Source organism: Lepidochelys kempii, chromosome 4 (genome assembly GCF_965140265.1).
Source record: "Lepidochelys kempii isolate rLepKem1 chromosome 4, rLepKem1.hap2, whole genome shotgun sequence".
Taxonomy (NCBI): Eukaryota; Metazoa; Chordata; order Testudines; family Cheloniidae; genus Lepidochelys; species Lepidochelys kempii.
Window position 1 is genome coordinate 6,953,779 of NC_133259.1, and position 26,307 is coordinate 6,980,085.

The 26,307-nt window shown below is 42.2% G+C and overlaps 1 protein-coding gene across 1 annotated transcript in view; it reads right to left on the reverse strand.

Moving 5' to 3' along the window:
• TECRL (trans-2,3-enoyl-CoA reductase like) overlaps positions 1-26,074 on the reverse strand; it is a 121,969-nt gene extending 95,895 nt beyond the window's left edge. The window contains exons 1-2 of the mRNA XM_073340004.1: positions 25,841-26,074; positions 1,605-1,656 (exon numbers count right to left, since the gene is read on the reverse strand). Of these exons, the coding sequence (XP_073196105.1) occupies positions 1,605-1,656; positions 25,841-26,074 (286 nt within the window). The remainder of the gene's footprint in view (positions 1-1,604; positions 1,657-25,840) is intronic.
• Positions 26,075-26,307: the final 233 nt, after the last annotated feature.

Sequence of the window (26,307 nt, forward strand, 5' to 3'; positions counted from 1 at the left end):
AGGTGCTTATATACAACAGTGATTATACATCAGGATATTATCTATGAGGATCTGCAGGGTAACAGCCTTAGCTAAGCCAAAGGGAATAGTGAATAAGAGGATGGTCACAGAGCAATACACTTACTAATTTTCTTTCCAGTTGTTTTCAAATACACTATCTCCCAAATTTGCCCATCAGCTCAACAGAGGAAGAGGAGCCATGTTGCATCATTGCGTCTACAATCAGCAATTGCAGGAGGAAGAGAACTAGATGTCAAATGTTTCCTTAGTTTCATCTTTGGAAGACACATACACAGCCTCAAGTCACTTATTCTGGGAAATAATTAATGCCCATGCTGCAGAAGTGAGCCAGGGACAGTATCATATACCAGAGGTAAGAACCATGCAAACCTTAAGTTCCTTTCACGCCCATCAGGATTCTTTATAGATGTTTTTGACAAAGCTTTGGATTCTAGGTGCATTCCCAGCTCCGATTCCCAGGTTTTCGTCACCACTCATGTTTATAGGTGCATGTGGAGGAGGAGGGAATGTAGATTCAAGTAAGATTGCTCTATTCTCTGCCCAGGCCTGGGCACCAGCTCTATAACCTACAAATTATCAGGATCTATTGTTTTATACTCAACTATCTGAAAAAAGACCAAAAGAAGAACAACCCTAGAAGAAGGGAAGGATTGTCCGATGGTTAAAGGAACAAGAAAGGGAGGGCGTAATTCTGGACTGTGACAGATTTACTGTGTGACCCTGAGCAAATCACAACCTCTGTGCCTCGCTTCCTCATCTGTAAAATGGGGACAATACTACCAGAACTGGCAGAAAGCAATAATTCCATTTAATGAAAGATTGAGATTTTCACATTTGGTTTTGTTGAGCTTCAAGATGAAACCAAGACCTTTAAAATTTCTGCACGAACCAGGGAGAGCACCCACATACACACCCCAAATAGCCAATAGCCCCAGTAGTTTGAGCACTCATCCAGGAAGCAGACGAGGCAGGTTAAGTCCCTGCTCTGAATAGGGACTTAGGTGCCACTCTTCTACCTCCCAGATGAGTGCCCCAACCACTTGGCCATCAACTAGTTGGGAGGCGGGTGGCAGCTCCTTGCCCATCTCTGGTTTTGACCAGCAATTGCATCTTGGAATTGAAGCCTTCCCAACAAAGGGTTAATCAAAGCCAATATTTGTCTGCAGAAGCTTTCCATTTTGGCAAGTTGGCATTTTGTGATGGAGGAGACATTTCAGCAAAAGAATCTCAACCCACTATAAACACTACCTCCTTCGCCTTGAAGAATGTAGTCTAGATAGGCAAGACAGTCACCGTGTGTTGTACAGCACCTAACTTACTGCAGGGCCCAATCTCTGTGGTGGCCCTTAGTTGCTACTGTAATATTAAGACCAGAAAGGTCTTCCCCTTTTTAGGAGTTAGATGTATTTTATACTACCCGGCTACAGCTCTGGGAGGCTACAGCACTCCCACGGTGTCACTGTTACTCCAAAACAGCTGTCAGGACAATCTAAGTCCTGTGTGAAGTATCATGAAAGTTAATTTGACAAACTTTCCCAAGCATTAGCCTTCCCCCCTTCCAGCCGGATGTTCAGAGTACTTACATGCTTTGTGAAATTTATGTTTTACATCAAGGAGGGTTGATGATGGAGGTACCTGAAAAAGAAACAGACAGGAGCAGATTAGTCTTTACTCCTTTGTCCTCCTCTTCTAATCTGCGGACGGGGACATACATTCATTTCACACGTGGCCATTTCAGTTTGCATACAGCTGCTTCAGGCAATGTCCATTGCAAAACCGTGACTTCACTGTTCTTGATTGTACACCAACACTCTTTGCCCATGTAATGTTTTGTTTATAACTGGGTTTAGCCTGATGTGGCCATAACCGATATAAGCAGCATTGGCACAAATTCCAGCTGTGGAGGAGGAAAGCTGCTATTTCTCATGTGACAGTCCCTTCCCAAAGATCAGAACAAAGGTACTACTCCCTATAAGAAAGGGAGTCAGAATCTGGCCTTGGAGCTAGGAACAGGTAGGGAGTGGGCAGTTTGAGAGGGCCTGCTTAAGGAGTAAAGAACTACTTAGTACAAGGGTACCAGAATCGGTCTTCCCAAAAAGAACTGCCAAGCTACTTCATTATACTCCTTACAACCCTCCTTTGCGTGATGCCTAAAAAAACCAAAACACACACTTGACAAGGTTTAGATCGCTGGTGTGCTGAATGAGACCAATATTGTCTCATAGCTTCCTTGTACTTCCATGTCTGTCTGCAGCCATCTATTGGCCTTGTATTATACTGTATGGTCCTTGGGGCAGGGATGGTCTGTTTGTTCTGAGTTTGTACAGCACTTAGTACTAGACCCTGGAGTCCAGGTCCTTGGTTGGGGCTCTTAGGCATGATGGTCATAATAAATCTTGGTCTTCATGAGTTCTTATTAGACTGGCAATCAGGACATGGCCAGGACATAACTGCCAAGGGACTACATTGCTCTAATTCTTAGAGGTACAGAAGAGCAATAAAGTTTTGTCATCCTGACAATCAGTGACCTGTGGAACAAGCAGACAAGTTTATTTTCTGTACTGTTGTTCACGTACAAATCAAATCATAGTATTTTACTTTTGAAAAACAATTGAGGTGCTACCAAATATTTTTTACAATTCATGTTGATTTAAAAAAGTATCATGTACATTGTATCTGTGATAGACACTAGGGATATATGGCAAATAGGGAAAGAGATGGCTTGCTAAAGGTGAAGGATGCGAAGAATTTGAATCTTAGGTTAACAGTTCAGACCAGGCCCTGGGAAATAGCAATCAAATCCCATGAGGGATTCGTGACTTTTGGAATATATGCTAATGCTCTCAGTCCAGCTCTTGGTAGGAGGAGAAGGTCTACATACCACCACCCTATCTTGGTCATCTAGGCAGAGAGACAAAGAAGTGAAAAGAAAATCCTCAGCTGGTGCAAGTTGTCGACATTCTAGTGGAACATGGCAGATCTCAGGGAAGCATACATGGCTTGTGTTGCCAATAGGGCATTACAGCAAGCTTCCTTTCTGGGGCCATTCCGGCTCTGGCTGCCATGGGCCTAGGAACATGTGAAACAGTAATAGGACAGAACTGCCGCTCGTCAAGGTTTTGGAAGATACAGTGGCTAGGGTGGGATCATCTTAGTTTAGGCTGTAGAAGGGCATCTTGTGTGGTGATTCCAATAGGTTAAAAAGGGCTAATTTAAATTATGATGATTGAGATTACAGAAAGCCTGAAGTAAATATGCAGAAGATGGCATTTTCCTACATGGGGCTTATAAAGAGTAGAATTCTGTAAGGGAAGGATGGTCCAGTAGTTAGGGTGTCAGCCTGTCACTCTGGTGACCCGCATTCCAGTCTCTGCTCTGCCACAGTCATCTGTGAAACTATCACCAAGATGTTTGGTCTCAGTGGCTTACTTCCCAATCTTTAAAATGAGGAAAGTACTATGTGTCTAACTCATAGGGGTGTTAGGCACTCAGAGACCATGGTAGTGGGGCCAGTTAAGTACCTTAGACTTCCTTCCTTGCAAACTTTGAAAAGAATGGGGGGAAAATATTGATCCAAGGAAATGAGAGGATCAAGAATCGACAGCTATAGTTCAATACAGAAACCAAATTAATTCAGTATACAGTGCAACTATATAATGAATTCATCCTTAGCATAAGTGACAAATCAACATTTCTAAATCAGTAAGATATAGAATAGACAGTCAACTAGGTATGGATTTTGACAGAACAGAGCAATGTAGCCATATGTTCCAGCTGAACAGTAAACAGTTTCCATTAAATTCCAAAGGAATAAATGGGGTGGTGCTTAGCTTAAATCAGCGGTGCTCAAACGTAATTATTTGATTGCCTTCCCCCTTTCTTTTTATCTGTAGTGATTACATCCCCACCTCCCACAAATACATAGATCACCACCCAGCTCTGAAGGCAGAGCTGGTGCTCTGAAGGTAGTGACACGCCAGCAGCAGTGCAGAAGTAAGTGATCATCAGTATCACTTTTCAAAGCAGACTTAGCATCCCATGGTCATCCTGACTTATCATAGAACATCAGGGTTCGAAGGGACCTCAGGAGGTCATCTAGTCCAACCCCCTGCTCAAAGCAGGACCAATCCCCAATTTTTTGCCCCAGATCCTTAAATGGACCCTTCAAGGATTAAACTCACAACCCTGGGTTTAGCAGGCCAGTGCTCAAGCCACTGAGTTATCCCTCCTCCTCTTATATTTATGTATAAGAGCCCAATGGAGGCCTAAGCTCTGCTCTATTTTTTAGCTAAAGCAACGCTCAACATGTGCCACCTCATAGTTTGAGAACTGCTGGTTTAAATAATTAAAGTTCGGGTCTCCCCCAACCAGACCTCCATTTCTGTGAATCTCCAGTTTAGATAACTCTTCCTTCCCTCAGCCAAGGTCCAGTGTCTGTTGAAAGTGAGAGTTAATCTGTAGCCAGGGCTGTAACTCCACTAAATTCACTGCGTGAAGTCCCTGAAGTCAATGGCAAAACACCCTCTTGACGTCAGTGGGGCCAGGATTTCACCCAATGAAATTACACCAGGTACATGAGAGGAAGGTCTGATCCTGAATTCTTGGGCATTGTTTTGGAGTTTAGCACCAGCATTATCTTACCCTGTGGGTACAATGACAAGAGAAAACATTTTATCAGTATCTGGTGTGTACATAAGCCATTCCACAGAGTACCAACAGAACCTTTATAGAAAACCATGTCATCCTATAATGTACACACACATGCTTCAAAGCTTTCAGACTTGGCCTGGTTCCAGTATTCCTCTGCCTTTTTATACAAGGCGAGAATCCCTTTGTTACATGAGTATACCTGCGGAGGTCTTGAAAGGAGAGGGAAGGTTAGACTACATTTTAGAAATCTCTAAAAATTACCAAAAATACCTTTCCCCACACAAAGTTTTATGAACTGGAAGCTTGGAATTTCCCAGTGTTAGAAGCAAGGGCTGTATATACAGAACTAAGGGTCTGAAGCACAGGAAGCCAGACTAAAAACTCTGGACATTTTATTTCCTGGCCCCAGAGACGTGACCCAGATCAAGATTCTAAAGGTTTATACCCCTGTCATAAGGCAAGGGCAGTATTGCTCATGCTCAGGGTCTGTTCTTACACCAGAAAGGGAGGATTCCTGACTTTCTAAATGTTTACAGGCACTAGTTACTTGTGTTAGTGTCTGCAGCCCCACCCAAGAGCAGAGCCTTATTGTGACAGCTGCTGAATACACAGTGAGACTATTGCTGGCTCAAAAAACCTATGATCAAAGTGGACAAAGGGAAACAGAGGCCCAGAGATCAGCAGCATAGCTAGGAATGGAAGCCTCCTGATTCCTAGTCGAGACAGCACTTGATCCACATGACCATGCTGCCTCCCCTCATTCAACAAAAAAGCTCCTGTTTTGAGCCCTGATTAGCCAGGAGGTATTGTACCTCACAGCTACCATTTGCCCAGGAGTGAATGTTGGCTCCTTCGTAGCTCAAAGCAGTGTAACTTTGTGGGAGACATGCCAAAGTTGGGAAGAAATGAGGAAACATTTCTGACAAGTTGCCATTTTTAAATGCGATCCCTAAGCGTAAGGGTTGATGCCTGTAGCCTGAGGTACTAAACACTTCCCTTGATAAGCCCCTTCTTTCAATTACTTAGGACTTTGCCAAACTTTAGCTCTCTGGGCTGAAGTCAGTGGGCATTCCAATGATGGGTCCCAGGGCAAGAACTGAGCTGCTAAGTGTAGGACCCTTCCTCTAGATAGAGCTCAGAAGAAAATGGTTTCTCCAGCCCATGAAAGTTTGATAGTTCAAGAAGTTTCCTGTTCCACACTGGGACAGGACAAAGACTTTCCAAAGTTTTTCATAACACACCCTACACTCTGCAAAAAGAGTTCAGCCTCCAAATAGCTGAATCAGGCAGAGCTTGAGACCAGAACCTGGGTCTCTTACATTCCAGGTGAGTATTCTGAGAACCAAGCAATTCTTAGGTGTTCTTGTGGGTTGACCAGAAATTGGAGCCTGAGGAAAAAAACCTTCCAACAAGATTTTAACCAAAACCAACCCTTTCCACTGAAAAGTTTCAGTTGTCATTAATCATCATTTTCTACCCAAAAACATTCAGTCAAAAGCTCTCACTGCCCAGCTCTGAAGATTTGTTAAAAAAGAGTGATGAAGTTGGGGATGGGGTCTGTATTTAGAGATACCCATTGAACCAGAGGTAATCATATGTATTCCTAACAAGCAACTATGGGCTTGTACACGCTACCACTTATGTGTCACTCAGGGGTGTGAACAAGCCACCCCCCGGAGCAACATAAGCCACATTGACTTAAGCGTGGATGTGGACAGTGCTATATCGATGGAAGCACTTCTCCCATTGAGAGCATCTGCCTCTCGCGGAGCTGGGTTTTTTATGCTGACAGGATACATAAAATCTCTCTTCACCAGATGTCCTACAGCTGCATCAAAATAGTACTTCCAGTGTAGACTAGCCCTGTGACTATTATACTTATGGCTTAAGGAGGTCAGGCTACTTAATAGATCTGGAGTCACACTCAAGTTTTTTTTTTTTTTTTTTACACTTAAGAGTGCCTGGAGCATTGATGAGGCTAGAAGGCTGAACAACTTGTTTTGTTTGTTTTGCTGAACAACCAGCAAATGATTTCTCCATACTTCCGAAGAACTATGCAGAATAGAAGGAGAAAAGGCATTTTCTTCTTCAGGATGATTTGGGACATTTAGGAGTCAAGGTTTCTCTTCTTTATCCTGCAGAAGGATTAAACACAATTTTGGTGAGTCATGGCCTTAAAAAAACTTCATAAAGCACCCAGTGAAGTTATGGATTGCAATATTGATCAGCTTGAAGACGATGCTGAGACATCTTAGAAATCAGAATGTCCTCTGCATGCTCCATTAGTTACCTTTTGTTCCTTTCTTTGTTCAATGGAAATAGAAATGGAATTGTAAGGTTGGACCACCACACCACCTCATTACCCACTGTACTTAATTGAATACAAACTTTTTGAAATATGCTGTGACAGTTATAATTTCTTCTCCCCTTTATTCCCTTTAAATTTTTCTGGAAAAGGTGATAACCAGCATGAATTGGAGTAAAAGCAAGGTTAAATATGCAAAGGTCAAAACACAGTAAAGACCAATCTTGGTCTATTTAAGAAAGAAATTAATTTTAAAAGCAGTTCTTATTTGGAAGTATTCAGAAGAAAAATTTCTGCTTTCCAGCCATGAAAAATGTCATCTTGCCACCTACTCTTAGATCCATGCAAAGATCATTTTCCTGCCTCATTACTTGAGCCACATCACCCAACCTTTTGCATGCTTCCATTGTACGTTTGACAATTTAGCCAGTCTTGAATTGTTCTCCCATATTCTTTGGGAGAAGGAAAACTTTAAATTACACAATTGGAAAATTATGTATTTTTTATATCTTCACATAACTCAGCTAATAAGTTGATGTTTAGGGGATTTAAACATGTGCTCAAAGTTAAGCAGATGGGGCTTTCCTAGATAGGGGCCCATGTGCAGAAAGTTACAGCCTGAGCGGTAAAGATTTTACAAATAAGAGCATAGAATCCAGACCCTTCTGATAGGCAGCTAGGGTCTGTTTCTGATGAACCCTCACTGGCTGCCTGGGTCTTTTCCTACCTTTGTTTGCTTGCAGACATCTGCCATGGAGCTGTGCTCTCCAGTTCTCTCCTAGAATTTCATCTCTCCAGACAGCTTTTCCCAGTTTGTTGCTGAGAAGTTTTCCTCAGGATCTCTTAGACTCTCTTACAACCCCCTGGAACTCCCGCTGCCCTCCAGGGCTGGTCCCTACAACACCTCCCTGGTGACTCTTCAGTCCTTCCTTTATAGGGAGCCACCCAGTTTGGTTTTCCCCAGTTGGGACTAATCCTTGATTACCTGCCTCCCTTCCAGGTGCCACAGAAAGGGCTAACTGGGCTCTCTGACTCCCCTTAACCCTATCATCAGTATGGGCTTTATACACACATCACAGCGAGGTTAGTAGTGGAAAGTGTTTTGCAACCTCACCTGTCACTATGAGACACCATGATGGTCTAGTATATCAGGTGTCACCTCCAGGAAGGAAGATGGTCCAGTAGGCTGACAGGTGGGTAAACTCTGCTATATCCTGAGGTGTTCATCAGAGCACAAGGCCCTGGACAGAGGTCTGCTCCATTCAATGTCTCAGTTTCCCACTCTGCCTCTGGCTTACATAACAGGAGCCTCTTAAAGGTACAGTATCCCAGACTTCCTCAATGACATGAGGCAAGTCACTTAAGGTGGAATGCTCAAAAGAAGTTAGAAGTCCTTTTGAGCATCTCACACTTAGTGTCTGTGCCTTGGGGATGCATCTGTACAATGGGGCTAATAGTGCTTCCCTTCTTCACAGGGGTGCTTTGAGGTAAAATTCATTAAAGAGTGTTAGGGGATCAGTTCTTACAGTGAGGGTGTGGCCTAGTGGATAGCATGTTTGAACTGAGGTCTCTCGAGACCTCAGTTCAATCCCAGATCTAGCACTGGGTGACCTTGGGCAGGTCACTTCTCCTTCCCTATGCTTCATTTTCCCCTTCTATAAAATGGGGATCATGATACCAAACTCCTTTGGAAAGTGCTTTGAGATCTATAGCTGGAAAGAGGTGGAGTGTTGTTATAGAAGTACCTTACTCATACAGGATATCACAAATGCTACCTATCCCTTTTTCATTGCATCTTTCACATTTATAGGTTGAGGAAAGATAATACTGTAAGTCCACTGATGGATGCAACACAATTAGGTACTTTCTAGTGCTGAATGATTATTTTCAGTGGCTAAAGTTAAAAGAATGTCAATAAGAATTTGAGTAATAGAATTTGAGCAAATAAATGATCTTCCTCTTCATTATGATAGTTGAATTTTAATTAGTTTTTTTAAGTTTGTGGAAGCCCAGTACTGTTGAACTATGCACCTCCTGTATATACTAATTTTCAATGGCTATTGAAATTCTGAAACTCCACCATTTGAACTGTTTGTTATACTCATGGTGGACAAACAGAAGTTGGATAAATTAAAAGAAACTCGCACTGAAAGGTAGAAAGGTAAAGACTTTATTTCTTAGAATCCAGAACCTTAACATACAAGAACCAAAAACAGAGAGACACGAAGCAGGCTGCTCACTACATCAGAGAGCTAAAACTCATCCAACCTTGCTTTAGGCTGGCTTTTTGCCAACTGACTGATCACACCCCACACACTTCCCTCAGAACTCCCTAGCCTGCAAGAGGGACCAGGAAACCCTTTATGATTTAAAATTATGGCTTGTAATTTGTACACAATTTTCAATACATCACACTGTTCATGAACATTAGACAGCCAGATCCTCAGTTAGCATAAATCTGCTCAAGTAGATTATGTCATCTTACACCAGCTGAGGATAACACAAATTATGTCAGTTTACACCAGCTGAGGATCCAGCCCAGAAAGTAGATAAATAACTGTCACAGGGTCACTCACCACATTGGCACCTCCTGCTGGGCATTTCAGGAATTAGTTCAGTCCCAGCAGATGCACCCTCAGGTGGTAGTGGCTCTCTTCTCTTTGCCTCCAGACTCATTACAACTCCTTCCTCTCAGTATCTGCTTTGTGGCACAGCCCTCCAGCCATGTCACCATCTGGTATCCCCCCTTTCTGGGGGAGTCCTCCAACAAGAGCCCAGCCACCCCTCGCAGCAGCTTGGCAGTCCACACAGCCTGGCTGCTGCTACAGTGGGTAGCCAGGCCCAAACAGCAGCTTCCTGCTGCCTCTTCCTTCCAGCTCACTTTCTCTACTTCCCCACAGCCTCAGTTCCTTTGGCTCCTGCCTCTGAATCCAGCTTCTTTGCCCTCTTCCCAGGGCCTCCAGCCTGCAATTCCTGGCAGCGCGCAAGGAGCCCTCTAAGAGGCTAGTCTTCTCCCTAGGGCTCCTTGCAGAAGACTAACTTGCTCTGGTCTGCAGCTTCCTTTTATATGGGACGGCTAGGCCCTGATTGGCTGGCCCAGCTCCCGCCCTAATTGTCTGCAGTCACCACCCTAATTGGCTGTTTCCCCTGCAGCCACTCCTTTGGCTGCCTGCTGCTTAGCCTCCCTAGGCTGGTTTTATCCCTCCCAGGGCCAGTCCTAATGCATTCCGGGAAGTGGGCGGGTGTCCCGTCACAATAACTAATGGGAATGCCATTTATTTGTTAAAATGAAGCATGCAACAGGTATCTCTTCATTACTGCTTTCATACACAGCCCTTGCTTAGGGCACATGCTGTGCTATCAGTAATCAGCAGAAATTGATGAAAAATCAGTGCGAAGAAAGAGCCATTTGAATTCATCTTCATTTTTTATGCCTTTGACTTAGCTTTAGCTGATTTGTTCTTCTTTGTGCTCATTTTCAAACAGTATTTAAAAGGATGTTGCACTGTCCATATCCTCCCTACATGCTCTCCAGCTCTGACCCCATTTGAGCTTGAGCCATGAAGGGGTATCATGATAATCACTTCCAACCTCTCAAGGGATATGTTATATTATTCACAAGAGTCCCATGCTTATGGGAGATAAGTGGTTACATGTAGGAAAGCATCTTCAGCAACTGCCAGTGATTAAATCTTCTATCATGGAATTTGACACCTTAACCATGGATTGCTGTGGAAGTTAAACACTAAGGCCCAGATACAGAGAGGTGTGGAAATCCATGGACGTTAGGAGCCTAAATACCCTAAACTGAGATCTGGAGCCAGACTTTCCCAGAATTCACGGATGTTCAGAGCTATGGTTTTAGTTCAAGCCCATTATCACCTACGTGGGTATTGATTGACCACAATTAGTAATTTACTACCGATAATTGTGTGCTCAGATTGGCTTTGACATTTAAAATAATCTCAATGGAATACTTTGTCGTTCTGAATTAATTTTACTTGCAGACAGCATCCAAAAATATCAAGAATAGAGGATCCAAATTCTCTGCGAGTGCAAATCATCACAGATGTATTGATTTCTGTAGAGCTGTGCCGATTTATAACATTAGAGAATTTAGTCCCAAAGGTATACTAGACTGATATCAGAGTAGTAGCTATTTTTAGGTAATATATTAGGTAGTAATTTCCGCAAGTGCTCTAAACAAAGGGTTGTTGTCATCCTGGAGAACTTGGAATCAATCTAATCTATATTTGAAAAGTGTGGTGGAAGTAGTGCATGGCTATTAATAATGTTGTAGGAGACTTCACTTTCATTTACAGTTACAGAATCCCTTTGCACCCGGAGGCTGAGAATACTTGAGTACTTAGGGGCAGTCATTATTTTCTACCTTCCCAGTGTCATCTTAGCACTTAAAATAGTCTCTCTTTGCAAGGAAATTGCTGAAAGCAAAGGACAGATAATGCAGGAAAATACTTAAGGCATTGGGGTGTGATAAGGTAAAATGGAAAGAGAAAGAAGTCTGTTAACATTTAAAAAGCTTTCAGTCTGTTCCTGACTTTACTATGCCCCCCATGTATACTCATTTCTGAGCAAACCTCACCAGCTTTGCTATGCAACATCACTTCATGGCATCATACAGAAAGGACACCACCAAGGTTAAGTTCACATTGCAGGCTCAGAAGGAAGGTCTTGTGGTTAAGAGGATTCAGGAGATCTCTGTTCAGTTCCCTGCTCTGACACAGGTTTACTGTGTGACATTGGACAAGTCACCTAATCTCTCTGTATCTCATTTCCCCATCTGTAAAACAGGGATAATAATGCTGTTCTTATCTTATTTTGTATATTTAATCCATATGCTCTTCAGCAGAGCTCCGAGAAATTTTTCAGCCAAAATTTGTTTTGGTTTGGGGTTTTGTGGCCAAAAATGTGGATTCAATTCAACCAAAACATTTTGTGGATTTGTTTTGAGTTCAACAAATTGTTTCAGTCAAACTAAAAAAACAAAATCCAGGAAAGCTGACATGTTTTGTTTTGACATTTCTGAAATGAAGCATTTCAATTTTTCACATTGAAATAATATTTCATTGAGAAATGATCTTACTTTTATTTTTTTTAAATGTTAAAAATTTTTAGCTTCGGTGGACCAAATCGTTTTATTTGACCTGAAATGAATTGTTTTTCAACTTTTCGATTTGCTAAATATTCTGGAAAAAAAATTTGTTTGTGGTCGATGGTCGGTTGGTTGGGGTTGGTTGGTTGGTTGGTTGGGGTCGATGGTTGGTTTTTTCGAACAGACAGAGAACTGAAAAATCAGTTATTCACCCATCGTTGCACCTCAGGGCCGGGACTGCCTCTAAGTATGTGTTTCCCTTCACAGATTGCCCTAGCAGGCACTTTGCCAACTTAGGAGTTTGACAGCAACTTCCCAGCAGTCCTTGCAGGGAAATAAAAAGAGGAGAAAGGGACAAGAGAAAGCAGGAAATAAAGGATACAATGTAACAGGGATTAAAAGTCAACTCTAAGACTGGTGTGGTTAGAAATTCCAATATTTTTCTCACAACACCAAAGACTATCAACAGAAGATGTTTGCGGCCTCTCTTTTTAACTCATTTTTTTTTATTGTGGAAGTACAGCGCACATTAAAAAGGAGAGGATGATTTTTAAAAGATAGTTTTAAAAAAGAATGATTTAAACTTAGAAAGTCATATTATGATTACAGTATTAATATATTCCGGGGCTTATTTATAGTCCATTGCTACATTACTACTCAGGTACGTTGTGAAGTACCACAGGCCTCATACTTCAGAAAGTACCTAAAACATGTACCAATAAATCATACCCTGGTACATTTTAATGCTATAGTAATACACATGTAGGTGGTGATCATACAGCCACATTTCCATCATGGGTTCTGCTGATTAACCACTAGACTAATATGGCATTTGAGGCCCCCTGTAATATTGCAATGCTACCGTACAGTCATAACTTGCAATTACCCATGAATTATTCTCAATATAATGGTTTGATCCTCAGCTTTACACAGCTGAGGATCTGCCCCCATAGATATATACTGGGCCATATCCATCCCTGTTGTAACTCCCCTTAATTTCCTGGACTTACATCGGGGGAAAGATGACCTACAGTTCCTAGCCAGGATGATAGCTCTCATGAACAGCTTGATGAAAAGCCCATTGATGTCAAAGGGATTAATTCAAATCAGGCCCTTAAATTTTGGATTTCATTTTTTTTCAGGTCTAAAGAGTCTTTTCACTATAGTAGAGAATGAATAAGTAAAAGCCTGACATTTAAAAGAGGCTTCCGAACTTTGGAAATTATTATCGTTTAAAGCAGGAATCTTCTTTAATGGTTTCTATAATTCTCTAAATTACCCACTTTACCAACTTTTCATGCCCCAAGGTTAGCAACTTTCTCCCTAGCAGAAAACCTGATCGCTGCTAAATAAATCAATAGCTTCAAAGGCTGCTCCCAGGTATTCTGTGTCCAAAACCACATCGGAAGAAGAGAAATAATAGGGAAGAGCAAGCAGAAAATAATACATGCAAATCTCCCCTTTTACATGAAACTATCAGTTACAGTATTGACATTTCTATGAGAGTAGGAAGATGTGAGTCCAATGATTCCAGTTTAATAGAACTTGAGTTTGTTCACCTGCAGGGTATTTTGCAAGGTTCAACTAGTTACCCAGGGTCGGGTTTTCTCTTTAGTTTATTTTTGTTTTCCCCTCCCTATCTGGTGGTTGGAGTCTAATTCAGTTTTGAAAAAGTAACTAACAATAATAATACCTAGCTCATAGGTTGCCCTTTCCGTGAGTAGATCTCAAAGCACTTTACAAAGGAGGTCAGAATCATTATCCCCATTTTACAGGTTTGGAAACTGAGGCATGGGGCGGTGAAGTGAATTTCCCAGAACCACCCAGCTGGCTAGTGGCCAAACCAAAAATGGAACCCAGGTTTCCTGAGTCCCAGTCTGGTCCCAGACTCTAGCCACTAGGTCACACGGCAAATGTCTGCTTGTAATATGCTTGTAAATGAATTATTACTTCTATTGCAGTAGAACCTAGAGGCCCCAGCCCAGGTCAGTGGCCTATGGTTCTAGATGCCGTACAAACACATCATAAGAGACAGATCCTGACCCAAAGAGCTTATATTGAAAATAGGGTTAGGAAGGGACACACAAGTTCCACTGAGTCGCCCAAGGCTGGATAGTAGGTCAGTAGCCAAGCCAAGACGAGAACCCTCCGCTATCTGAGCCCTAGGCCAGTGCCCTATTTGCTAGACCGGGATGCCCCTCTTTAGAAGGTGAAGCAGTTTGTTCCAAACCCTCAATCCAGCACCCACCCTAAGCCGCTGGGCTCGGCCACAGGGTAGTTCCCCAGGGAGCTGGGGCGGAGGCATGGAAGGCAGGCCCCACCCCTAAGCCGCTGGGCTCGGCCACGGGGTAGTTCCCCAGGGAGCTGGGGCGGAGGCATGGAAGGCAGGCCCCACCCCTAAGCCGCTGAGCTCGGCCACGGGGTAGTTCCCCAGGGAGCTGGGGCGGAGGCATGGAAGGCAGGCCCCACCCCTAAGCCGCTGAGCTCGGCCACGGGGTAGTTCCCCAGGGAGCTGGGGCGGAGGCATGGAAGGCAGGCCCCACTAGGCACTGCAGTCACGAAGCACTCCCTCTCCAGGGAAGAGGATCTGCATAGTAGTGGACCCTCCAGCCTGCACCCAGCCAGTCCTTGACCTGTCCCCACCCCTTTGTTGTGGAGTCCTGCACTGTGCAGGGCCAAGTGTCACTGCATGGTCTCTCATGGGACTCCCCCCCCCCCCCGCGCAGAGCAAAAGCACAGGGGCTACGTTGTAGGCGGGGGTGGAGGGAAGGGCATGCTTTCTGCACGTATCTCCGCCGCTGCAAGGGAGGTGGGCTGTTCCCACTGCTGGAGGGCAGGGCACTGCCACCGGGAAAGGTTGGTGGTTCTTTAGTGAGGCGCATCGTACATGAACCCAAACCTGGGGAATTAGAGCCACCGTGCTAAGTCCAGTCAGGCCCCGTGCGTTTCCCTGTTAAAGGAAATGTTATGGCTGCAAGAAAAAAACCAAAACACCGGGGAGACACTCGACAGATTTGACGATTCGCACTGTCTGAGAGCCCCTAATTTTGTCCTCCAACAATTCTGTTCATCTCAGTCTTCGCCACCCTGGGGCCTGATTCTTCACCACCCTGCCCTTTGCATGGCCATTTTCACCAGTGCAAAGTACATGTAAAACAACACCAGATCAGAACAGGACCATTTTATGCCCCCTTTGCATTAGCTTTGCCATGGTCTTGATGACTGCAGAAGCTGTGGGGCAATGGAGAATCAGGCCCACTAGCTGAATACATCATTTGAGGTCTTCCTTTTCCCTCTTTAAAAAGAACAGGAGGACTTGTGGCACTTTAGAGACTAACCAATTTATTTGAGCATAAGCTTTCGTGAGCTACAGCTCACTTCATTGGATGCATCTCATGAAAGCTCATGCTCAAATAAATTGGTTAGTCTCTAAAGTGCCACAAGTCCTCCTTTTCTTTTTGCGAATACAGACTAACACAGCTGCTACTCTGAAACTTTTCCCTCTTTGTCTCTCATTCTTTTTGTGTATTGAAGGAGAGGCTTTTGAAACCTGCCTTTCCTCCATTCCCAACCTTGGCCTCCCTTCCTGTCAATCCAAACAGATGCATTTCCTTCTCTGACTCCCATGATCTTTGGATCAGAACCAAGTGCATTTTGTTTTGAAGGTTCAGACAGTTTCTTATTTCGTCTGAACACATTGGCCTAGCTCTATCAACGGACATAACAGTTAGCACATAATCACTGGTTGGATAGAAAAGCTACCTTAAAAGGTATTCAAGACAATTAACAAAGGGATAATCAAGGGCTGCAATGTACAGTAAGTACTAGGAGGAAAGGTTTCTAATAATTCCATTGTTTAATAAAGCACATATTCCTTTAAAAAGACCTTTGGAGTTCATGAAGTTCCATTAAAATTATTTGCATTTTTTTCATTTATGAAGTGTATACTCAGATAGCTGTAAGGCAACTAAATTATACTAGAAAACAGTTTTACAGTTCATAGTTGTAATTAATAGCTGGAGAAACCCCAGAATGGAATGTGTTCAGAATGTCTAAAGAATCTTTCAAAAGTATTATGCAAATATCCTATCTGGATTTTAGAGGTCCTGAAAATAAAGGTTTTGGTTAGCTGCTGCTGTTCCCAGTGATGGTCACTGCTAGATCAAGAGTCTTGGCAGCTGTTATAAAACTTGTTCTTGTCTTAAGAGAGAACCTGAGTACATTTCCTAGAAAAGGACCTGTTCAATGCTACTTCTCCTAGCCCGTCACTGCCACATTGTACAGCCAAAGAGGAGAGTCTGATGTAAAATGAAATGTCATGTTATTGCAGGAAATAGCTTTAAGAACACTTAATACCCTATTATAAAGGTAGCAATTGCTCACGTACAAATGAATGCGATATTTATAAATATAACATACAGGTCAGAGTGTGGGAAGTTAATTTTACTTGCTAGAGATGATTATACATGCCTGACTCATGCCTGCTTTATTTGGCTGCTTGTGCGCTATGGAGGAAAATAGTTACTTTATTATTCCACTCTTCAGAGAGTGGAGATCAGCGAAGTTCCTTCTGGGTGGGATATGATACCAGGGTCTAGTTTCTATAAAATAAGGACAAGAGGCCTGATTGTGCTCTCATACCAGTATAAAACAGGAGCAACTCCATTGAATTATGATGATGAAGATGGTAGGCCTAGAAAGTTAATCCATGGAGCAGGACCACATTATGCAAGGTGCTGTACAAATGCAGACCAAAAAGATGGTCCCTTGCCCAAAGCGTTTACAGTCTAGGTAAGCGAAGATAGTTACACAAATGTAAAACCGGTGCGAGGGGAATCAAAATCAAGCCTAATGTTGTTTTGTGGCTAACACTGATTACACAATGTCATATCATAGAGTAACAGGGGCCATAGAATTACATTGATTAATAATAATACTAATTATCATTATTCATTTGTATTACAGTAATGTTGGGGAACCCCAGTCATAGAGCAGGACCCCATTGAATTAGGTGTTGTACAAACATAAAACAAAAGGATGATACCTGCCCCAGAGAGCTTCCAAATGAAGCAGATAGAGAGAGACATCAATGTTCAGTCCATAGTTTAAATAATTTTTGTACCTATGAATGTTAATAAAGGCATAACAATAATACACAGGTCTTATATCATGCTTTTCAAGCATTCAACAATCATGAGGCAAGCCCCCCAAATCATGAGCATGTCATAAAAATCATGAGATAGAAAATAATAATAATAAATCTGAAGGCTTATTTATTTGCCTGCTGGTTTGTGAGCTTTCAGGGTACACATTTTCAAGTTTTTCTCTGCAATCATGAGGCACTGAAGGATACTTTTTCAAAAAATGAAAATTGAGAGTCTCACATAATCACATGACTCCAGGAGCTGAGGCATCAAGAAAACCCCCAATATCACGACACTTGTGATAAAATCACAACAGTTGGCAATGATGCATCTAACATTTATGTGCTTATTTCGGATAAGTAGAAAATGGCATGGGACAGCGGAGAGTGGAGTTGCAATGGGGAAGGGGCAGTAGTATGTGGGGGCATTGGAATGGTGGGGGCTGGTTTGCAGAGCAGAGAGAAAGTGGGCTTCCCACGGTTTGCAGAGCTCCTGTCCTATGCATTTTAGGAAGTGAGATCTGCTTGTGAAGAGACCTCAGAAAGTTCACAAGAAAGAAATCCCTGCCCTGTAAGAGACTCAAGCCCTGGGCGTGTGTCCTCATGCATAGCTCACCCAGCCAAATGCTGAATCACATAACTGCTGAGCTTGAAGGCTTTTGATGAGGAAAGCTTTCTCTGTTGCTTTCCCATGGGTGAGTTCTCCTGCAAAACAATGCTGTACAACACATTCTGTCTTAAAAGCAACTCATGCAAAATTAATTACACTGTGCAATACTTGTTGGAAAATGCATTTTACTCCAGTTAATCTGAAGAAAAAAATCATATGTGGCAAACGCTGCAGCATAAACAAAAATGGCTGAGTTGATTTAACAGTGTTCAATCAAACCATTGCACATTTAGAACCTTCAAATTAGACTATGTCTGGAGTTCGGAATAAAGGACAAATAAAGCTGGTTGGAAAATGGTAAGTAAAGTGCATAAACAATTTTGAAATGTTCTATGGTTTTGATGAAAAAAGATGAAAACTGAACATCGACATGTTTTCAGTTTTTCATAGCTTTCCAGAACATATATGCATAGATTACAAGGGACCACTGTTAACATCGAGTCTGACCTTCGCTATAACACAGGCCCCACAACTTCCCCACAAGAATTCCTGTTTGAGCTAGAGCAGGTCTTTTAGAAAAACACCAATCTTGATTTAAAAATTGCTCAGTGATGGAGAATCCACCACAACCCCTGGCAAGTTGTTCCAATGGCTAATTACCCTCACTGTTAAAAATGTGCACCTTACTTCCACGAAGAATTTGTCTTCCAACCCTTGGATCTAGTTACACCTTTGCTGGCTAGATTGAAAAGCCCATTATTAAATTTTTGTTCCCCATGTAGGTACGTACTGACTGGCTTTGGGGGTTTTCTGTCTTCCTCCCTTTTCTTTTTTTTCCTTCCCTTCGCTCACCTCCTCCCCATTCCTTTTCACTGGCAAAATGGAAAAAGCGAGGATACAGAAAGAAACCCAACACAAATGTAGGCTGGGGGTGGGGGACATTGTTATATATGTATGTAAAAGCTTGAACAAAATATGTTAACCATCTCTAATCATAGGCCTTCTCACTCCCCTGCAGACTGTGACCCAGCTTTAGGAAGGAGAACAGGAGTTACTGCCTGTTGTGAGCAAGTGGGTGGGGAGAGATTCATAGATTCTATGGCCTGAAGGGACCATTACGATTCATAGATACTAAGGTCAGAAGGGACCATTATGATCATCTAGTCTGACCTCCTACACAACGCAGGCCACCAAATCTCACCCACCCACTCCTGCAATAAACCTCTCACCTATGTCTGAGCTACTGAAGTCCTCAAATCATGGGTTAAAGACTTCAAGGTGCAGAGAATCGTCCAGCAAGTGACCCGTGCCCCATGCCGCAGAAGAAGGCGAAAACCCCCCATGACCTCTGCCAATCTGCCCTGGAGGAAAATTCCTTCCCGGCGCCAAATATGGCGATCAGCTGAACCCTAAGCATGTGGGCAAGATTCACCAGCCAGATATCCAGGAAAGAATTCTCTGTAGTAACTCAGATCCCACCACATCTAACATCCCATCACAGGCCATTGGTCCTATTTACCATGAATAGTTAAAGATCAATTAAATAATGATTATCTAGTTGGACCTGCTGTATAAACACAAGCTGATAAATCTCACCCAGTGATTCCCTCATAAAACCCCATAACTTCTGTTTGAGCTTGGGGGCTTTTCTACCTGGGGACATTAGTGTGGAGGGAGCTAGGGTGTGAATTGAAAACAAAATAGCTAATTCACATTAACTCTCTTTATGGACATTCTTAGGGTGGGTCTACATTACAGTTGCACCCCTGTAGTGTAGACACTTACTATAGCAATGGAAGAGGTTTTTCCATGCACCCTTTTAGGAAGCAGGGGGTAGGTCGACAGAAGAATTCTTCTGTGGATCTGGCTGCATATACAGTGGGGGTTAGGTCAACTTAACTACGCTGCACTGGGAGTGAAATTTTTCACAGCCCTGATCTATGTAGCTAGGTCGACCAAAGTTTTAGATGTAGACCACGCCTCCCTCAGTATTAAGAGTGCCTTTGTGTGCTTTAGCTTAACACACTCTTAATACAGTGTGAAAGGGTCCACATGGGGAGTTGGTGCGGAGTAGCCAGTGCACATTAACGACTCCAGGCTTTTTCCCCATGTAGACAAGCCCACAGAAAGACATCCTGTCTTGATTTAAAGACTCAAAGTGATGGATTATCCATAATATCCCTAGGTCACTGGTTAATTATCTTCACTATTACAAATTTGCACCTGAATTTTTGTTTGTATTTGTCTAGCTTCAGTTTCCAACCATTGAATCGCACTATGCCTTTGCCTCAGATTAAAGAGCCATCTACTATCAGAAATCTCTTTCTCATGTAGGCATTTGTAGACTGAGATCAAATCACCTCTTAACTTTCTCTTGAATAAGCTAAAGAAGTTGAGCTTCTTTACTCTTGCACTATAAGGCAGGGTTGCCTGACCTTGCATCAGCCTTGTAGCTCTTTTCTGAGCCCTTTCCAATTTTTCAACATCCTTTTTGAAGTGTGGACTCCCAAACTGGACATAGTATTCCAGTAATGATGGTCTCACTAATGCCATAGATAGAGGTAATGCCACCTTCCTACTCCTACTTGATATTCCCCCATGTATACGTCGAAAAGATCATGGTCATCCAGTTAGCTACAGCATCACATTGGGAGCTCATGTGCATCAGAGGGGAGGATAACTCAGCGGTTTGAGCATTGGCCTGCTAAACCCAGGGTTGTGAGTTCAATCCTTGAAGGGGCCAGTTAGGGTTCTGGGCCAAAAACTGGGGGTTGGTCCTGTTCTGAGCAGGGCATTGGACTAAATGACCTCCTGAGGTCCCTTCCAACCCTGACATTCTAGGAGTTAGTTTTCTACTATGACCCCTACATCCTTTTCACAGTCCCTGCTTTCCAGGATATAGTCTCCCACCTTATAAGTGTGACCTACATTCTGTATTGCTAGATGTACGTAGCCTTATATTTGTATGCACTAAAATACATTTAATTTAAATGAGCCAATGTTACCACACAATCCAGGTCAGCTTGTATAACTGATCTGTCCCCATCATTAACTATCACTCCACCATTTTTTGTCTCATCTGCAAATTTTACCAATAAACCTCTGGCTCTATCTATCATTCAACAGCCAGAATAGCTGGCTGGGCACACGGTCATAAAACTGCTCCATGAAAAGTGATGAAGTAACTTACTACCTGTCTGGTGGGAAAGGGGAGGAATTGGGACACAATCGTGTACACTGATCAATTCTGCTGGACCCTTTACGCTTGTGTGAAGCCTCTTTGGTTTCCCTGGGACATCATGTGGGCACAAGTATCAGCCCACACAAATCTCCTTGAAAGATTAGGGCCTTCCTCACCAATACTGCAAAAACTTAAGCAAGCTAGTAGCTGTAGTTTCACTGTACTCAATGGGAATCCTCATGAGATCATACTTACGCAGTGCTTAAGTGTTCGAAGGATCAGGGCCTAAGTCTGCAACTAACTTCCTATTCTTAGTCCCTTTTTCATTCCTCCCCTCAATTTTCTAATGTCTTCACAATAACCCCTTTCTGCCGAAAATGTGGAGTGCATGGTCTCCTCCTAGAAGAGAAGTTTAGGGAAACTTTGAAGAATAACCAGACAAAAACATTTTGGAGATACGACCATTTGAAATTTCTCAGAAAAATCTCTAGACTTTTCCCCGTAACATCTAATCTCTAAGATATCCCCAATACAAAAGCATAAAAATACTAAAATATTCCCCCCACCATAGAGGCCACTGTTACTGCTGGTGGGACCCTTCTCCTCCCCCCTTCTTTAGAAGTGTTTTGAGATTTAATATAAATATATGACTACATTTTTTACTGACACTTATTTGTAGCATACACTCAAGCGTCACCATTCATGAATAATACACACATTACAAACACATGCGGATAAAATGTTTGGACCTCACTTCACCATCCTGTCCTATGCCCATATTCACAATTTGCTTCAAGTGTAGCATGTGTGAAACTGGAATAGAGAAGCTTTCCTGGATAGGGTTATGAGGACTCAATCTTGCAAGGGCAGAATGCTCTAACCTGATCCAACAAAATACTTAAGCACATGCTTAAAGTTAAGCACGTGAGCAGTCCCACTGAAGTCCACGGGATTAGTCATATGTTTACAATTGAGTATATGCTTCAATGTTTTGCTGGATTGGGCTTGAATGCTCATCACCTTGCAGGTAAAACTGATATACATTGTAAGATCTTTGGGGCACAGATTGTACAGTCACAATATGTGCATATAGTACGATGGGGCTCTGCTCCTTGAGTGCAGCTATTTTTAGCTGTCCCTCATTTCACTTGTATAACAACATTCATAGCAGAGTCCCAAGAGCTAGGTATTATTAATTATTATTAATTGTGTACAGTGCCTCTATGGCATGCATACACCTATGCAAAATGTATTACCAGTGCAGCCAACTCTTGGGGTTTGTATCACAAGTCTTGCAATATTAGATGTTTTTCTTAAAGCCCCAGCTCCTGGAGACAGGGGATTATGTGCGAATTTCAGCTTTTAAAAGATGTATTTCTAACCTTCGTGGTTTCAGAGAAAAGCCTGAAAATGTGAAGCAAGTGTAATCTACAAGCTCAGAAACCATAAAAAATGTAAAAAGAACCTAACATTTATTAGTGCTTACATTTTAAGATTTTTAAGCCAATCTCATGGTTTTTGGGGAGTGAGGAGTGGAACTCCTGACTCATCATTTTTAAATATTTGGTATCGGCACTGCTGAATTACTCGTAACCCCCCTTTCCTATACCTCTCCCTGCAGAAACTTTATTCTTTGTGCAGCTACAGTCTGACATCTTTTCCCCCAGAGATATTAAGAGAAAGAAGGAATCCGTCAACATCTCTATATCTAAGTATCCCATTATCATTATTAGTGAATAAACAAGGTGGGCTTAAACAAGACTAGGCCCTTTTTGTGCTAGGCATACTACATACCCATTCTAAGAGACAGCCCCAAAGATCTTACAGACTACATAGACAAGAAAAAGGAAATATTATTGTTCTACAGAAGGCAAGTTAAGGCACAGAGTAATCCAGTGATTTACCCAACATCGCACAGGAAGTCTGTGTGATCAGCTGAACCCACATCTCCTAAATCCCCCTCTCATGCCTTAACCACAAGACTATCTTCCTTGCTAGACAGTCTACAGCGCTAGGATTCCCCTTACTGAATGCACAGATCTTCTATTAACTTTAATGGGATTTCTGTGCCAGTGTAATGGTGACAACTAATCCATCGGGTAGCAGTGCCTGGTACTTATCTTCAGAGGGATTAATCATCTGTTCCCTCCACCTGAGCCTCCATAAGGGTGAGCAAAGAAGAGGCACTTGCTCTGTCATTAGTGATTTAGTTTTCCAGTCAGATTTATTAAACTGGGAATATTACACATGCATTTGCTAAGCAGCATACTCTGAACTGTTAACAATTTGCAAGGACAGACTAAGAAGATATATATTTTAAAATATGTGCATGGTGTGCCCGCCTGTTATTAATCTTGACAAGAAATAATTACACACAGTGCTGAGAAGTGAAGCTAATAGCAATTATATTAGAATAGAAAGCAGACATTAGAAGTGTCATGTTAGGTCTGTGTCTGTGCTCCATTTAATTAAGCAGCAGGTTATGTGAAATTTAGTGAAATGTTCTCTTCATTGCTGTAATAAATTATAGAACTATGGTGCATTGATACCAATGAGCTCTAGTTGCAATACAGAATGAATGTGTTAATCTCTGCCTTTGGAGTTGCTTTGGAATAGGATTTCCATGGTATCCTAAGGGGGTTGAACACTCGGCTGAATGGGAATTGGATATCCAAACTCCTTCAGCAGCTTTGGAAGTCTGAGGCTTGTGCTATTTTTTCAATGATCTCTTGTGCGATGCTTGGAGGCGGGGGTAGGGGAGGTGCTCATGGCAGCCAATGCACAGGTGGCCCTGGCTTTCTGACTGTAAGCCACAAGCCCATGAATTCTATTGCCCTTTCTGTAACTGAGCCTTTTTTACTTGGCTTTTAGGGAGCATGTCACAACCAGCACTCAGGTATGAAGTGGGCAAGTACAATGAGTCCTCTCTTGAAGAGGGGGAGCTTATTGTACACCACAGGGAAGCCCCCAGGTCGGTACAGTAAAGCCCTGTTTATCTGACCCTATTTTATTCATCTCTCCGTATTCATGGCACAACCAGTGCACACAGGTCCAGAAGTGGGGTCTCTCTCCTGTAATGCAGCAGCCTCGAACTTTCCTATTCTACAGATTTTTGATGATCCGATCTGGCCCCGGTCCCAATTAGATCAGATAAACGGGGTTCTGCTGTATCAGGACTAAAACCCAAGGCATCCTGGCCCGTAGCTGTTCCAGTACACCACAGTAATGTTTAGACAAATCATTGAGGGTGGGATTTTTCAAAGGTGCTTAGCATTCGCGTAATTCTGCTCCCGTTGCCGTAAATGCCATGAAGTCAATGGGACTACTGATGAACTTAAAGTTAGGTAAATGCTTAATTAATTAATTTATTATTATTATTATTATTATTATTATTATTATTATTATTATTATTATTATTATTTTGATTGGAGACTTTATTCAGTATATTTTCAAAAATCACATTAGTACTATTATTTTATTATGATCATAGGAGATCTAGTTACTTCTGCAGTGCAGACATAATCACACATTACATGATAATAAATAATGTATTATATCTTTGTTGATCATTAAATATTTTGCAATATTAAGACAAACTAATGGATTTATTTAATATTAGCCATATATCTGTATTACAGAATGGTACTTTGAAAGACCAGGAATGCTGGAAATGTTTTGGTGTATCCCAGCTTGCACATATAAAAGATGTTAAAATAAATATCTTCAGAAGTCTGAGTTATTTGTTCCAGTGGGGGAGAAGAAGAATCTCCAGTGGGGATGATAATAAACTTACTGTTCAGCCAAACGAGAAGTCTCATAATTCTGCTGTGCCATGTGAATGTTCTATACTCTAAAGAAATATTCTGGATACAAATTTTCATAGCAAAATACAATAGGTCAGATTGCCTGCTGGCGTACACTGGCATAGCTGCATTGACTCAATGCTGATTTTTGTCCAGCTGAGACTCTGACCCTATATTTGTAGTTATCCAACATTAATAAGTAGCTTTGAATGTATCAGTGGTCAGCTCTGCTATAGAAAATCCTATGTTCCCGTACTTATATCCTATATTTGCAAAGAGCACATCTAAGTCAAGCCTTTGACTTGGCCACTCTGAGTCCACATAGTCACGTACTCGCTGTGCAAAAATGAATTATCCTCTTTTCCCCAAAAGCCATGGGTAATCCAGCCTCCAAATCTGCAATAGAAATCTGTGGTGAAAATGTTTATTTTTAGATAAAGTCTCTTGAGGTGTTTTCTCAAGCCAGCATTTACTTATGTGGTAGAATCCAATCTTATCCAATCCCTTCGCCACACTTGTCCATAATTTGAATGTAATTTAAACCCCATCATTAACACAAAAATCTCTCTTAGCCAAACTGCCCTACATGAAAATCTACTCTGGATCCCAGTTCCCCTTTGGATAAATGAGGTTCTACTGAACGCATCTGGACCCTAGAAAGAACTTATAGCACTTAAGTGACTCAAGTCGTTGCAAATATCTTATAAAACTGGATTACCTTTTCCGAAGTGCCTGTTTTAAGTATTAGGCCATGACATAAGCATTGCAATCCCATAAACTTTAAGACCCAAGTAAAGTACCCGCTTGATTCTGATGAGCAGTCAGCAGGTATAAAAAATCCAAACTTATTTATTTCCAAAGGTTTTGAAACACAAGGGAAAAGAATCAAAGGACAGTGAATAAGGAGACATTCTGAGTATGTCCCAGTAAGATGAACAAGATTAAACCCATGTTAGGATAATGCATCTTTTTAATCACACACACAGCAGTGTGCCGAAAATGACACACACTCACCTTATCCACCACACAGATCTGCCTCTTACTTTGGGCATCAAGGATTTCCACTTCAAAGTAAGTGATTTTTGAATGCCTGAGTGTGGGTGGTGATCTGAATTGGCCAGCACAGAGTACAAGCTGAGACAAGTTGAAAAAAGACCTCATGTCATTCTGTGGTCCCGGCAGCACGGCTCCATGCACAGCAAAGTCCTTCTTGTGTTCTGGAGCGCTGGGTTTATGCCTCCTGAACATTGTGTGACCCAGCAGCAGCAACTGTCATGTCGACACAGGACACTTCCAAGGGGAAATGTGTCCTCCCTGCATCAGTTAAATACAAGCATGGACTGATGAGACATTAAAGGTCAAGTGGCATTCCATGTTGAGAGTCCAGTCTTATTTAGCAGGACTGAAAACAATGGCTCTCTAATCCATTTCTATATTTAACTTGCTATTGTGATGTGCCGCTTTTTTTTTTTAAACCAGCA